Genomic DNA, 15,166 nt, shown 5'->3' with positions numbered 1-15,166 from the left:
CCACTAAAATGCGTAACAAGTTGGTGATGTTCCCACATTTGTTTTAACACTATAGTATAAATCAGCATCATGTAAAAGGGTAATCAGACAACAGAACTGACAGCAGTGTTTTACAGTACTCCATAAATCTTATGACTGAACAGAAAATGACAAAGCAGCACTGAAAGCAATGTTTGCTTTCCATCTCTGCAGTCGAGATCCAGCAAATGACTGAGGAACTCACAAGACACCAATGAAATGAATGCATCAAAACCTGAAGTTGTGAAAAGTTTCAAGATCAAAAAGCCTCCATAAAGCCTCGTTATAACCTCAGTGGTATTTGGACAGACAAGTTACCCCAGTTTCTGACCTTTAAAGATACCTAATTGCTTAATGGAGAATAATTTCAATTTTGGCAATGTCAAGCAATTTACAGCTCAACTCATCTGCCAGGCAGACAACAGTCACCTGAAGGATTTCATCCAGCAAGCATTTTCAGATGCAGCCTAACATGTACTAATGATATTGTGTCTCACAATATCACTCACCACTTCTGTGCCACATTTGATGAGAGACCATGGGACACTGTTAGCACGAACAGCACACCCATCCTCTGATTCAAATATTGTAGGCTTGGTAGAAAAGTAAAGCATGATCTCAGTAAGAGTTCTTTCAAAAAGTGGTGATTGGTGCCTTCAAGAAAGGGTCACTGGGCCAAATCTGGATTCCATAGGTAGACAGATAAATAAGAATAATTTACTGTAATGTAGAATACTCCTGTGCTCAGGGCTTTTACAAAAACTGACCTTGAACTGTGCAAATTTTAAGTACTGATGTTACTGATACACAAGCTAGGGCCACAAAGATCTGAAACTTGAATTAATTTATTTTGCTGTGAGATCTTGGAGCACTGCTATCCCCATGGCTGGGGATGAACTAAGGAAACACAATGTAATTCTAACATATTGTCAGAACATCTATGCGTGAGAGACAAAGAAAAGCAAAGAGAGAGAGAAAGAAAGAAATTAAGAAAGAAAGAAGTACCTTACCTCACTTTTAAATTGCCTTGCTGTGGTTGTCCATCGTAAATTGACAAAATATCAAAATCTTCCTCGAGGGCAAAAGTATGAAATGACAATTGTATCCTATTACGCTCTCCTGTGATAATGATCCACGTGCAGTTGGCATAATTTGGATAACCATGAGGAAATCCAGGGCTTTCTATAGTACCATTTGGTCCCTGTACTAAGCCTCCACAGTTCTGACCTGAAAAAGAAGAAAGGAAAATATGCATTGGTCTTTTTTTTTCTCCTCCAGTATATATTCTTACATGAGTATATCTATATGTAAACTTAATTTTATATTTTTTTCTAGATTACAAACACCATAGAAAATTGTGTTTATACCATTCGTCCCTCTGGATTCACAACTCTCATAGCTGGATTTTCTGAGACACCTACCAATTTTTTATGCAGTGAATCATTATTTGAGGTTCTGTAGTATTAACAGTGTATTACTTATTCATCTAAATGTGAAATTTCAGCATTAGTTTTGCTGTCATAAATTCAATAGACCAACAGTTTTAGTCGCAGAGAACGTTCAGAGCTTTTTGGCAAAGGCCAGTTATAAAGTTTCTATATAAACACTAAAGTATTAGAGTTTCTGCTGTTCTGAAACATACTTTCAACATGACAAGTAAAATGTAAACACATTTATTACGCATTGTGTTACAACTAACATCAAGATTTTTATTCTTTGACAACATAGCAAAATTTCTGTGGTACAACATTTGTAGTGTCATATATATTGTGATCAGGAAAGTGTTAATTTTTTTCTAATTTTTGTTAGGATTCTTTAAAAATATCACTGAGGGTTTTAGTTAACAGGCATTTGTGTCTGGTCTGTACATCCTACAGATTTTGTGAGGGCATGATATCTCATTAACAGGAAGTCCCCAGCAAGAAACCTTGATTTACAGTGCACACTGTTGCTAGTTTCCTACTTGATTTTGTTAATCCCACACACAACAGTGGTACTGACTCAGAGCTGGAGAGAAGCGTTAAGGAAATATTTGAACAGAGAAAAGTATAAGGACATTCTGTGCACTGTACTTCTTGGATTATTATATGCATTTTAAGCACTAAAGAACAAGTATAATCTTAGCATTTTATTGTTACACCTAAACCAGAAAAGTATTTCAGACTGCAATTTTATTATTAACTTCCCAGCAGTGGGTCTCTGAGACTGACTCCTTCGGAGAAGTGCTGTCAAATTCTTGTAGGAGGTTTCTAAATCTTAATAGAATAGATTTAATAGAAGGGATTTGCTGCTAAAACTGAGGAACTAATAGGGAATAATTTTTTTACTAAATTTCAAATATAACAAAAACTCTAATGAAGAGATAAAAAAGCTTTGGGGATTCAGGAGGCCTTTAAAGTAAAAATCTTCTCTAGTATATCTACCATTTGATTCACATTGCTTTAATAAGACATTGTTATCATTAAACATTTGTAAAGAAGGAATCTATTACACCATGAACTTAGCATGAATTTTTCAGCTATGAACTGTTCACTATAACTTATCAGCATTCTTGCAGATGCTTTGCATTGTATTCCTCTTCCTTCAACCACAGGGGAAATGTCATACAAGTGTCACAAGCAATTTAAAATAATTTAATGACTACAGAACTACTGCCCTGAAAACAGAAAAGAAATATAGTGACAGCCCACCACTCTGTTACTCTAACCAGCTACTTCATGTTTCCAGGATCCAGAAACTGGTTTATATAAGTCAAGTACCTGCTGCAAGCAACGCTGCACAGCAGCCCTCCTACCACTCGGGTGTGAAAGAGTTGTTTTGAAAGAGGAGAGATATCAAGTGCAAATTAGCAATTCATCTAAAATCTGTCAAAGACAGAACCACCTTTCAGGAGCAGAAATTTGTAATTCTAGATAATAAGGAATATAGTACACCATATGTAACTGCATATGTAAATGCAATATGTTAACTACATTTCTGACTTCCAGGGAGACAAACAAATTATCTCCCCAATCTATTAGGGAACCCAACAGCTGGCTTAAGGTAAAAATAAATATTGCTGGGGTAGTAAGTGAACCCTCCAAACCCCCACATGGCCATGGCCAGCGATTTCTTTACAGAGACACTTGCTAACTGCTTGCAGAAGTCTTTGCCACTGCCACTGATTGCTCCCAGTTTTATCACTAAAGGCATTTTGTACTCCTTATGGTAGGTACAGATTATTGTGCACTATTATTTTGGAAAATAAACGAACATGAATGGCAAATAAGGTAGACAACATACTACCGCTCTTTAACTTAAGCGTTTCTTACCACCCAGAGACCTTTCTTTCTCCAGTTTGCTTTTGCTCTTCTGTGTATATATTCCTCTAGTTCCAAAACTATTCATACACTATTCAATTTGTACCCAAGAAACATGAGGCAAAGGAGAATCATAAAGAAAAATGATTACTGTGAAATGCTATTTAAGTTTGCTCTTAATTTTATATTCATATATATAAATATATACTTATTTACTTAGTATTCAGTAAAAAACCCAATAAAAATCCTAGAAGAAATTTAATATACTGTTAACTCCCAGCAATCTTGTTGATGCATACTGACAACTGCAATGAGGATTTTGCTTCTGAAGTAAGTAATACTCAAAGAGACTTTACAACACACATCCTTCTAGGTCTGCCCCTGCCTGGTTAAGACATAAGCTTGTTAACAGAGCAGAATGTAGGATAAAAGGGTCAGCTGCTATCTGTATAATACCTATTTTTTCAATATATGTAAGTCTAAAGCCTTCAGAACTGCCAAATATTACACCTCTGCCAAAGACTATATTTATCATCAAATCACTTAAGAGAGATTAATTTCGAGGACATGCTTGGAGAGCAGGAATGAGGAGACTTATGGGTGACAGGTGGGAGCAAATTAGGTAGGAGTTGACCAATATCCCTCAAGAAAATGCAGTTTCTGCCTGCAGAGACACCACAGACCAGTAAGATGACAACAATGAGATTAAGAATATTTTGTTTCTTATGGGTGTCTTAGTAGAAGAAAGCATCAACAAAGTAAAGAAACTGAACATATCAAGAGGAAAATATTAAAAGAATATCAGCAGAAATTAAGTAGTTCTGCTGAGCTGAATATAGGCTGACGACCCCAAAAAGGTCTACCCTTCAAATTCACTTTAGCTCTGGCCCTTGTGTCAAATGACAAAATAAATATTGCCATTTTTCACAAGACGTGCAGTCATTGACTCAATACTTGGCTAGAGCCTTCACAGATTTTTAAATCCTCCCTCCTGCAGAGCAAATTCAGACACACACCCCTCACATCCCTGGAGCACCTCATGCCTGCAATTATGACTCCTCCTACTCAGGTACATACACAATTGCAGGAACTTTGTTACTGCAGAGTTAGCCACAACTTAAATGGCTTTGATTGGTAAGGCACATGACAGCAACAGTTTCATCAATATGAATGATAGCATGAAGATGTGTTATATACATACACAGAATAAAAAAGATTTCCTCTTGAACTACAATAGGTAACTACAGATTTAAATTGAGAGAGTGGAGCAGTACAGAGCAGTAAGACATGAATAGGTGGTTTGCACATCATGTTTCAATCACACCTTTCTCCTTTCTCTTGTGTTTTCATATGCTCCCTTTGTGTTTTCACCTCTGTTGAGTTCCACTTAATCTCCAGCACTTCCTACCCCCTCCGAGGCTGCAGGCCCCCACAGCCCCTGCCATCAGCTGACCATGTTCTGCACCAGGCCTTCATCCCTTCTTTCTCATTAATATATCCAGAAGTCATCCTCTGTCTGTCTTACTACCCAATAAAATTGTTATTTCCTAAAGTAACTTCAATCAAGAGGGAAATGTCAAACAGTCAGGGAGGTAAAGGCACTATTCTCTGAGGACTGTATTAAACAGCATGTAGCTACTTTAATTATCCTTTAAAAATCACTTTGTAAGTAAACCTCACACCACCATTATGAAGCACTTTCCAAAGAATTAATCAAACCAGAAAATAGTGAGATTCTTTTAATTTAGGTATCACTGAAAATTTATTCCCAACTGCAATCCACCATCTTTACTGGCACACCTGAAGCACACCCTGGCCAGCAGTGACAGCACAGAGATCTCACAAAGTGGATGCCAACCCTGCACTGGAGTCTGCTTGCTGTGCCCACCATCACCTTCAGGTGTCAGGGAGAACTGGTGCCAGAGAGCTTCAGTATTTCAGATATTTAAACATACCAAAACCAGTTCCAGAGTAATGTGAAATGAGAATGGTGTACATTTACTCATTATGTTTCTGTAAGACCCAGGTAAAAAATAGTTCAAGAGAATTAATGAGAAATTGTTGAAAGTTATTTGATCTGAAATAATTAATGCCTGGGGGCCAGTGACCAGGGAGACCCCAGTGAGTGACACCCTTCGTCAGCCCCAAGTGGGACCAGGGCCAGAGTCTGTCTGCCAGCAGTGCAGTGCTGGGAGCCAGTGCAGGTGTGTGAGTGCTGGCAAACATCTGTGAACAGATGAGGTGGTGAGCAGGGGATGTGGAGAGGGAGACAGGAGGGTTTCTCCAAGGCTGAGACCCTGCGTGGGGTTACTACTGCAGCCCAGGGAAACTGTGGTCAGCTTTCTGGGTGGGTGAGTGGGTGGGAAGAACACAACTCCCCTGGGCCAGAGAGGAGAAACCAAATGAAGCCACTGGTACTGCCCGAGTTCATGCGAATTGTGAGCATGTCTGACTCTCTTAATCCATGGATCTGGCTGTATACATGTGCATGTGGTGTATTCTTGTGCTCTGTGTGCCTGCACCTACTGGGAAAAGCTGCTCAGCCTTATCACTGCCTGCATGTGGGAAAGAGGTGGGGTAGCCTCACCTTTGTTGGCTGCTGGATTCGACCCTTCCAAACACTATGAATTGACTCTGAATCATTAAATATTCTATAGCTTGGCACTGAAGGTAAAAATAGACAAAAACCAGCAGCTAAATTGCAAAATCTAGATGAACTTCTAAATACAGATTCCGTCAAGCCTTGCAATTTCTGGCTGACACCAGTCTAGGCCTTCCTGGGGTCCATCTCACATGTGAAGCTTGAATGCATGTAATAACCTTAAATTCTGATGCAGACATTCACAAGGTGACTGGAATTTCATCAAAACTTTTTAAATTCAGATCTTCTAGCCACAGGATATAAATTCATTGATTGGGCCGATGAAAAAGAAAAGCTAGTGGTTTTAAAGTCTCAGATTAGTACTCTAAGAGTCAGGCAATAGCTCTGCGCACCATTTCCTATGTGTATTTAAGCCTTTATCCAGCACCCAAATGAAAATAAATTATTCTTAAGGTTAAAGATTAATATGACTATTCAGCAAGAAATTCTGAAACAAATTCTGCCATAATACCAGCTTTACTGTGTACCAGAGCAAAACATCTTAATTGCTGGTATATGAAAGTTTTTATTTTAATGAAGTTCTCAATGTTGAAAAGCATATTATACATCAGCTGAATTACACTGCCACTACAAATTGAGAAAAAGATATTTCATGTTCTCTATTCAATACTGGATTGTCCAAAAAGACCAATAAATCAGTATTCACACAAGTTAATGGGGAAATAAAATGCTGGAAAATATGTCTCTCTGCAGGAAATACTTTTTTTTTTTAAAAAAAATCTTTTAATACTTTAAAAAAATCCAGTCTATAAGACTATCAATTCAGATGCCACTAGTTAGTAGAGGCACAAAAAAATAGAAAGACCATAATCACTCTTTCGAGGGTACAGCTTGACAGTGCTTCCTTTTGATAAAGCAGTAAGTTCTTAATTAAAAGTAACTAGATTATATGAAGTTGGTTTAGCCCTTTTCCTTCAAAAACAATTATTTTATCCCAGTAAAGCAAAGATCTTCACATTTTCTTCCTTCTTCCTTTGAATTTACTCCAACTGTTCTTAAGACTCATCAAAATGAAGGAAAGTAAAGGCATTAAAGAGAGGAAAGCAATGCAATTGTATAGCTGATTTGAAATATGTAGAAGGTGGTGTTGAAAAAGTTCTTTTATAAAAAAGTAAGATCCTATATTTTAAAATGCTGAGCTAAAGGCAGAATTACTACCCTTTTAAACAAGACTGTTCTTCATAGATGCAAAATCATTCTGCAGATGGTGATCACCAAGGACAGGTTGGATTTTATTTTTCTACTTTTCTAAGATAAAATAAAATAAATTTAGGCTTTAGGTAAACATCACTGTTACTGTTACAGTTGCTTAGCAACAGCTGGTAGAATGAGAGAGTATTGTATAGCCCAGGTAAATAAAAGGAAAGTGCTGATTCCATTGTTTGTGAAATACTGAAACAATAATCCAAATTATCTCCTTAGCTTCACTGGAATAGGAGCAACTCAACTGTAGGCCAACTACTCTGAGGACTTCCTTACTTCTGTTCTGTCAGAATCCTGCAACATACAAGATAACTGTCTGTGCCAAATCTCATCACTTCAGCATTGTCACTTGCACTTTCATTTTATATTGATGCCTTTCATTGATGCCACTCTCCCAGACTACTTCACTGACAGCCTTGCTCACATGTCAGGATCTTACCGCAGGGTTTTTTATTATCATTTTTGTCACCAGAATGTCTACATGATGAGGCTGAGAAGTGTACCGCAGTTCAAACAGTTTGTTTTTAAACTACTACTAAAGAACATATTGTCAAAAAGACCAGTCCTGAAGACTGCGAAAAATCCACTTTTTTCATTGTAACTGCTCCCTGAACATCATCTGCGTTAACTACTTTTCTTCCCTGACAGTTATTACTTTGCGCATCACTTTCGTTATCTAACAGGTTTTTTTACTTTGTGTGACCACAGAACTAGTTCAGAAAAGGTTTCAAATTTTTTCATCTCTGTTACTTTAATTCGTCCTTTCTTTGTATTTAAAACAGAGTGCAGAGTCAACTGATATCAACTGAGAAGGATAAATACTATCTTCCAAATTAAGTTGCTAACCCATAACTTGAGAAAAAAATGAGCGGCAATAAATTTTTCAATAGTCATTAGAGAAGTTTCATTTGCAAAGACAGAAGAGTAATTTTTAAAATTTAATTTTGAAAGATCAGATGACATTACATTAGGTTTAGTGTTAAAACCATCAACTTTGTTGCTAAAAGTGCATTTTGCAGGAAGAATTTTAGCTATAACATTAAAAAATATACTTTATGGATCTATTGCAAGAAAGAGTAAAACATTCTTCTGGACAGACATCCATACACATAATGGATGTGAATTTTATATCAGAATCAGAATATTGGCACTACTGTCCTATATAATGCATGTATAAGAAAGAAGAATGAAAAATTAACGACGTAACATAGCAAACAGTATTTCAGCATTAGCAAACATAGGTAGAGGGACAACACATGCATGCATTAACACAAATTTCATTGGGCTTTTGATGTTAATAAATTTACACACACAAAACGTATACAGTCTATGATACTCACTAGCAATATCAGAGTAGGAATGATGCAACAGACACACAGTCCCACAAGATTATAAAATCAAAATACAGCTGCATGAGACATTCATGAATGGAACTGCAATGATGTGTTCTAATAATCTTAACCACAGGAAATTTAGTACCTTATGTTTTGTATCTTACTGATATGTTTGCACAGTGCTAAAGTAATTTCTGATTTTAATGGGGCAACAGGATGGAATGGAGGGTGATGCAGTTGCTGTGCCTGAGTCCTGATGTCAGTAGCTGACATTTATTTACAACAATATTCAGAATGAAAGACAATGCTGTCATTGGTCACAGCCAGCACGCCTTCATGAGAGGAAAGTCCTGCTTATAAAGCCTGATTTCCTTTTATGACAAGGTAACCCACCTAGGTCATCAAGGGAAGCCAGTTGATGTCATCTTTTTGGATTTCAGTGAAGCTTTCGATACTGTCTCCCATAGGATCCTTCCAGTCAAAATGTCCAGTACACAGTTGGATAAATGCATCATGGAATTGGTGAGCAGTTGGCTCATGGGTCAAGCACAGAGGGAAATAGTGAATGGGGTAACATCAGACTGGCAACCTGTCATTAGTGGGGTTCCACAGTGGGGTTCTTGGGCCCTGTGCTCTTCAACATCTTCATAAATGATTTGGATACAGGACTGGAAGGGATACTAAGCAAGTTTGCAGATGATAAAAAATTCAGAGGAGCTGGTGATTCCCTCAAGGGCAGGGAGGCCCTGCAGAGAGACCTTGACAAATTAGAGGACTGGGCAATCACCAACCATATGAAGTTCAACCACGGAAAGTGCTGGATTCTGCACCAGGGATGGGGCAACAACGGACGTATGTACAGACTGGGGAATGTGATGCTGGAAAGCAGTGCCAGGAAGAGGACCTGGGGGTCCTGGTCGATGGCAAATTGAATATGAGTCAGCAGTGCTCTGGCAGCCAGGAGGGCCAACCATGTCCTGGGGGGCATCAGGTAAAGCATCTCCAACTGGTCGAGGAAGGGGATTGTCCTGCTCTGCTCTGCTCTGCTCTGGGGTAGCCTCACCTCGTAAGAAAGATATTAAGTTATTAGAGAGCAACCAAAGGAGGACAATGAAGATGGTGAAGGGCCTGGAAGGGAAGCTATATGAGGAGTGACTGAGGTCACTTAGTCTGTTCAGGCTGGGGGAGACTGAGGGGAGACGTCACTGCAGTCTGTAACTTCCTCGTGAGGGGAAGAGGAGGGGTAGGCACTGATCTCTTCTCTGTGGTGACCAGTGATAGGATCTGAGGGAATGGCCTGAAGTTGTGCCAGGGGAGGTTTAGGTTGGATATGGGAAAAAAGGTTCTTTACCCAGAGGGTGGTTGGGCACTAGAACAGGCTCCCCAGGGAAGTGGTTGCAGCACCAAGCCTGACAGAGCTCAAGAAGAGTTTGGACAATAGGCACATGGTGTGATTCTTGGGGATGATCCTGTGCAGGGCCAGGATTTGGACTCAATGAGTCCAAATGTGAGTCCCTTCCAACTCAGATTGGAAGTCTGAGTTGGAGTCCAAACTTGTGAGTCCCTTCCAACTCAGCATATTCTATGACTCTGTGATCTTGCAGCATCAATAATAACATACACAATTGCGTGAGTAGCTATAGGTCTGATTCAGCATTGTTCTGAATCCTTTGGCCTTATCTACACAAATTCAAAATGGTGCAAAAATGTTGCCAGTCTTATTTGGTGCCCCCAGCTCATGGTGGAACAACTGAATAAAGATTAAGATATTTTTCTGCATTATCATAAGATCGTGGTTTTATTTCTCCCAGTGTCATGTTTTCCATTGCATAAATCTCAAGCAATTATTTATAATTTTTATGTGTTCCATTGTGTATATCTCAAGCAATTATTTAGTTTTTGTAATGTTGTGAACTGTAAGAAAAATGCAATCAGCATGAGCCATGAGGTACCACTGATGAAAATAATACTTTATAAATAGTGTAATAATAGTTTATGTGTTTACTAATCAAACACCTTCAGCCCATGCACAGGATTCAGATACGTTACAGAAATAAAAGTTTAGACAATTAATCCAAATCAAATAAATCAAGAGATTTGGACAATAGTACAAACTGGAACTGTAAAGAAAGAGGATGTTTATGATATTGCATAAATGATTTCTCCTAAGAATACAACACTCAAAATATATACTAAAAAATGTTTCATATAAAATTATGGTGGATGCTGTTTTGAAACATGGATTTGAAAAAATCCCCCAAATATTCAATTATTTATGCGAGGTAAAGAACATGAAATTGAAGAAACCGAACTTACTTCGGGCCTTTTCATCCAGTCTGTGCCCTCACATACTGCCTGTACATAACAGCACACAAGCACTATCTCAGAGACTAGTCCTGAACTTAATTGCTCAAAATGACTTTTAATCCTTGATTAAGCCATATTTGAAATACACAGAAGACATCTACCTTCTGCAGGAATATTACAAGCAATACCTTATTATTTTCGTTGTATGTGAAATCCTGTACAGAAAAAAGCTGTCTGCATCACTGACTCATCCTCAGGAAACCATGTGACTGACAGGAAATGGAGAGCCAGAAGCAGCACAGCAAGTAGATGATATTCATGTTGGCACTGCTAAAGCTGGTTGTGCCAGGGTGGGTGAAATGTAGGCTGATCAGCCATGTCAGGGCTGTGTCTGTGCTGTGTCTGTGGTGCAGAATTGCCCTCGGACCTGTGAGCTGTTCTGATATTCTTAGTCACATGAATATCATTCCACAAAATCACATGGATATGGGTTTTTCTAGAACATTTTTAATTTACCATTCACAGGAGATATCTTTATGGCTCTTCCTTTATAAGTATAAAAATACAATATTGTGGGTTCTTTCTCTAGGACTAAAAGTACTGGCTTTGATGTTTTTGATAATCAAGAGATCTAACTTCAACTAAAATATCTGAGGTTGAGGGTTGATGAGTGGTGGAAGGGGTTGATTCTGAGACTCTAGCTTTTCTGAACAGTAACACTGTATCTGACTATTGAAGTGTTTAGGACTGTGATCATACTCCCACTGAAGGCAACGACAAGGACTCCACAGACCTCAGTGACAGAAGGACCAGCTTTGTACATACAGGCTCAGATTACTTACATATCTGCCTTGCTTCTAGGAGACAAAAATCCCAGTGGGAAACTATTGGCATGGCTCAACAGAAGTGGACATGCCTTCAGGAGATTGCACATGGCCTTCAACAAGAGCAGGATAAGAATCTTAAAATGTTAGCTTTCACTCATGTTACATCAGACTGCATTATGTCATGCTGTCTTACATCTCATCTGACAGGCACATTTGTGTTACAAAACATAAAAAGACAGAGAAAACAGCAGTGATCTGAAAACAACATGTTTATGTTAGCTGAGGTGATTAGTCAATTAGCAGTTATGATAAAACCAGCTCTAACTAGTTTAAGAAGATTCTTGTCCCTAATCATAAACAGCCTTGTCAACTTCGTAATTTTTATACAAGTAACCATAAATTATTAATTAAATGTACATTGTACTAGTTATTAAACTGCAGTTGAATGATTTACTCTGAAATTCTGGAAGTGCTCATTTCCATCATCCCCTTAGCATACTTGAATCCCATTTTACCTTTCTATGTACAACTTTCCTTATTCAGGGAGGAAATATGTGAAAAACACTGAACATACAGCTCCTGTGGCAGAAACTTTAAAATTAAATTGTTCACAGTGGCTTGCTGAACAGACAGACAAACGCTGTGTCAGCTGTAATCCTGCAACTATAACATCTTCTTTGTGTCGTTATAACCTAGACTTGAAGCTGTATAAGTCAAAGTATGGTTGTGAGCTGCAGTCATCCAGACCATACAAACAATGTTCTTACAATGTCATAGAAAAATCTGAAGTATTAGTGTACTTTGAAAATAAATTTAAGATTCACAGCATTGTACACTTTATAAACACAATCTGGTCATAAAAGACCACATTTATTATAAATGAAACCATTACAAAATTAAGCAATATTGTTTGTGATTCTTGTAATTTTACATAACAGGTATTCTTTCATGTTTACATTTATAAAGTTTTGATTCTGTAGGCTATTAAAACAACTAGAGCCAGCAAAAACAACATCAAAGATAACATATAAAAGTACAGCCACATTACAATCACAGCACTTGGAGAACACGAAATAACCCCCCAAAACACTTCTCAAATCTCCTTTTGGTATTATTACTAAAAGAAAATATCTTCAACAAACAGATTTATTATTAAATATCTTTGATTTATCTCAGCATTGACCTCTTTAAGCCAACTGCCTTTGTGTCACATTTTGCAGATATTCAGTTCATACAAGCTGGCATGTCTTCACAAGCTACATCACATCAGATCAACTGCAACACTAGTTGAATTTCCAACACATAAAATGATTTGTTCCTTCCTACCTTCCTTTCTTCAGTTTTCAAATATTTATTTGGTAGTAACAGCATTTTATTATTTACCCTTGAATCTGATTTTCTTAATTATTTCTATGCTTCTGAGGCAAACCACTGTATACATAATTATTAATCAAAGAAAGTGCAAGGAAGAGATCTGACTGTTTACTGCATTTGTTAAATCTTTTTTCCAGGCTATATGGCTGTTTAATTGCATGATGGACATGACAGATACTGAATTTCAGCTGCCATTTCACTTGCTTTTGCTATGTGAAGAGTTGTAGGGAGACTTTGTGATAATGGGAAATTCCATGTTGGAACAGGTACAGTTGGAACAGGTGTAGTAATACCATGCCCAATCACAGCTCAATTTTGCACACATAGAAATGGGTTTCAAGCTATTTATTAGAACTAAGGAGAGCAATTGTGAAGTAGCTGTAGTGTTGTAGTAATGTGCTCATAAAAGCATGAGAGTCAAAAAGCGAAGAGAATGTTTAAAAATTGTTAGAGGAAACAAACAGAATTGTCATTAAACTGCATAAACTCTAATCTGCACTCTGTGTGCAAGTTCAAACCCTCAACCTTACCAGAAAAGGCGTAGATAAGAACTGTAAGGATGACTGAAAGTATGAAATAGCTTCTGCACAGGGAGACTAAATAGACTGATTTTCTAGCCTGCAAAAGAGACTGTGGGAGAGGTCCACAGCATCACAGGGGTAAGAAAAAGTGTTCTTCTGTCCTGTTTTTCCTTCCTGTGTTTTCATTACTCAAAAGTCTCCTTCTGCTTGTAAGTCCAAAACAAAAGAAGATATTAGGTTTTGGTAGACCTAATATTTGCATAAAATATTTTTATTATTGCTTGTTCCAGTAGGAAGCAAATGAAAGACTAAACATGGATTAGACTGCCACCATGGCACTATACGAAGCAATAACTTATGATGAAGAGACCCTTTCTGTTCAGTAAGAAACAATAGTTTCTAAAAATACAACAGTCTGATCTTAATTTTCACAGAAACAGCATCTAATAGTTTGCAACAGCACGCCTAATTTGTACTGACTCTTTCAAATATGCCACCTTGATACATTTAAAACACCATGAGTTGTAGAATGATCTTGGACATTTCTTTTAGGATTTTGGCATTCACATTTACTAGATTAGCTGGACTATCAGTAAGTTCCAGAAGGTCACAAAAAAAGTTTAGTAAAACACAACTTTCTGAAAGTCTTTCTCCACAAAGGCAAAGTGTTATATGAATAATAGAGAGAAAACACGCATTTTTTGCATAAAAGAAGTAAGCTTTTGGTATTACAGATCAGCTCTTTAATCAGTCAGACTGAAATGAACGACAAAGTACTTGAACAAACTGGTTTTGATTCTTAGCAGACAGCTTTTCCTTAAGCTGTATACGAGATGTGTGGTCAGAACAGTGAAACTAATGCAGAGACAGAAGCTTGCCTCTTACAAAGATAAAAATATTTGTGCAGAACAGCAAACAAGAGTAGATGGGTGTAATTAACAAATCTAGCTGAATCAGTGTTTCTAAAATAAGCAGGCAGGTGATGATGATACATTCCTGCAGGTATATCTTATATGTAAGATCTGATGATCTGTGTCATTTGTAAAAAAATGTTTAGTTTCAGATTGAAAATAAAGAAAACTTTAAAAGTACAGTGTGCTGAGTTTTTTCAGTTTGTTTTTTAATGTTTCAAGTGAGAAGGTCCTGATTTCCTCTTCAGAGTAACAGTGCTATGTTCTTACTAACCTGACTGGTGAATTTTTCTCCTAGCATGCATGTGTTTTTTGGTCCTCTTTAGCACTAAAACCAGTTGCAAACAAAAACATGTCCAATGAAATTCCATATGTACAAACATTTTGATTTGAGTTCATGAAGTATTCATAAAGGATAAATGCAGCAATGACATTTTTGTCTTGCACTTGCCATTGGTACTCATAAATTGGTTAAATAGCACCATATCTTACAAGAGCGGCATGACGTTTTAAGGCTATTTTCTTCCAGCTCTTCGACCAATATTAAAATTTACTCTTTCTCTTGAATATGCAAATATAATATCTATTTCTTTATCTAGTTCTTCTTCTAATAAGTCCCCTTCAAGGGGGCTTAAGACCACAATAAGTTGTCTCCAGGCCGAACAATGCCAACTCTCTCAGCCTGTCTTCATGGGAGAGATGTTCCAGCC

General features: G+C 37.6%; 1 protein-coding gene across 4 annotated transcripts in view; it reads right to left on the bottom strand.

Annotated features, from left to right (window-relative positions):
* CSMD1 (CUB and Sushi multiple domains 1) overlaps positions 1-15,166 on the bottom strand; it is a 1,093,278-nt gene that overhangs the window by 876,388 nt on the left and 201,724 nt on the right. For all 4 annotated transcript variants that reach the window (XM_027640975.1, XM_027640976.1, XM_027640977.1 and 1 more), the window contains exon 2: positions 1,029-1,245. In XM_027640975.1, the coding sequence (XP_027496776.1) occupies positions 1,029-1,245 (217 nt within the window). The remainder of the gene's footprint in view (positions 1-1,028; positions 1,246-15,166) is intronic.

This window comes from Corapipo altera, unplaced genomic scaffold (genome assembly GCF_003945725.1).
Source record: "Corapipo altera isolate COAL_440 unplaced genomic scaffold, ASM394572v1 46, whole genome shotgun sequence".
NCBI classification, from domain to species: domain Eukaryota; kingdom Metazoa; phylum Chordata; class Aves; order Passeriformes; family Pipridae; genus Corapipo; species Corapipo altera.
Note: the sequence above shows the minus strand (reverse complement) of the source record. Positions and strands in the feature narration are given on the sequence as shown.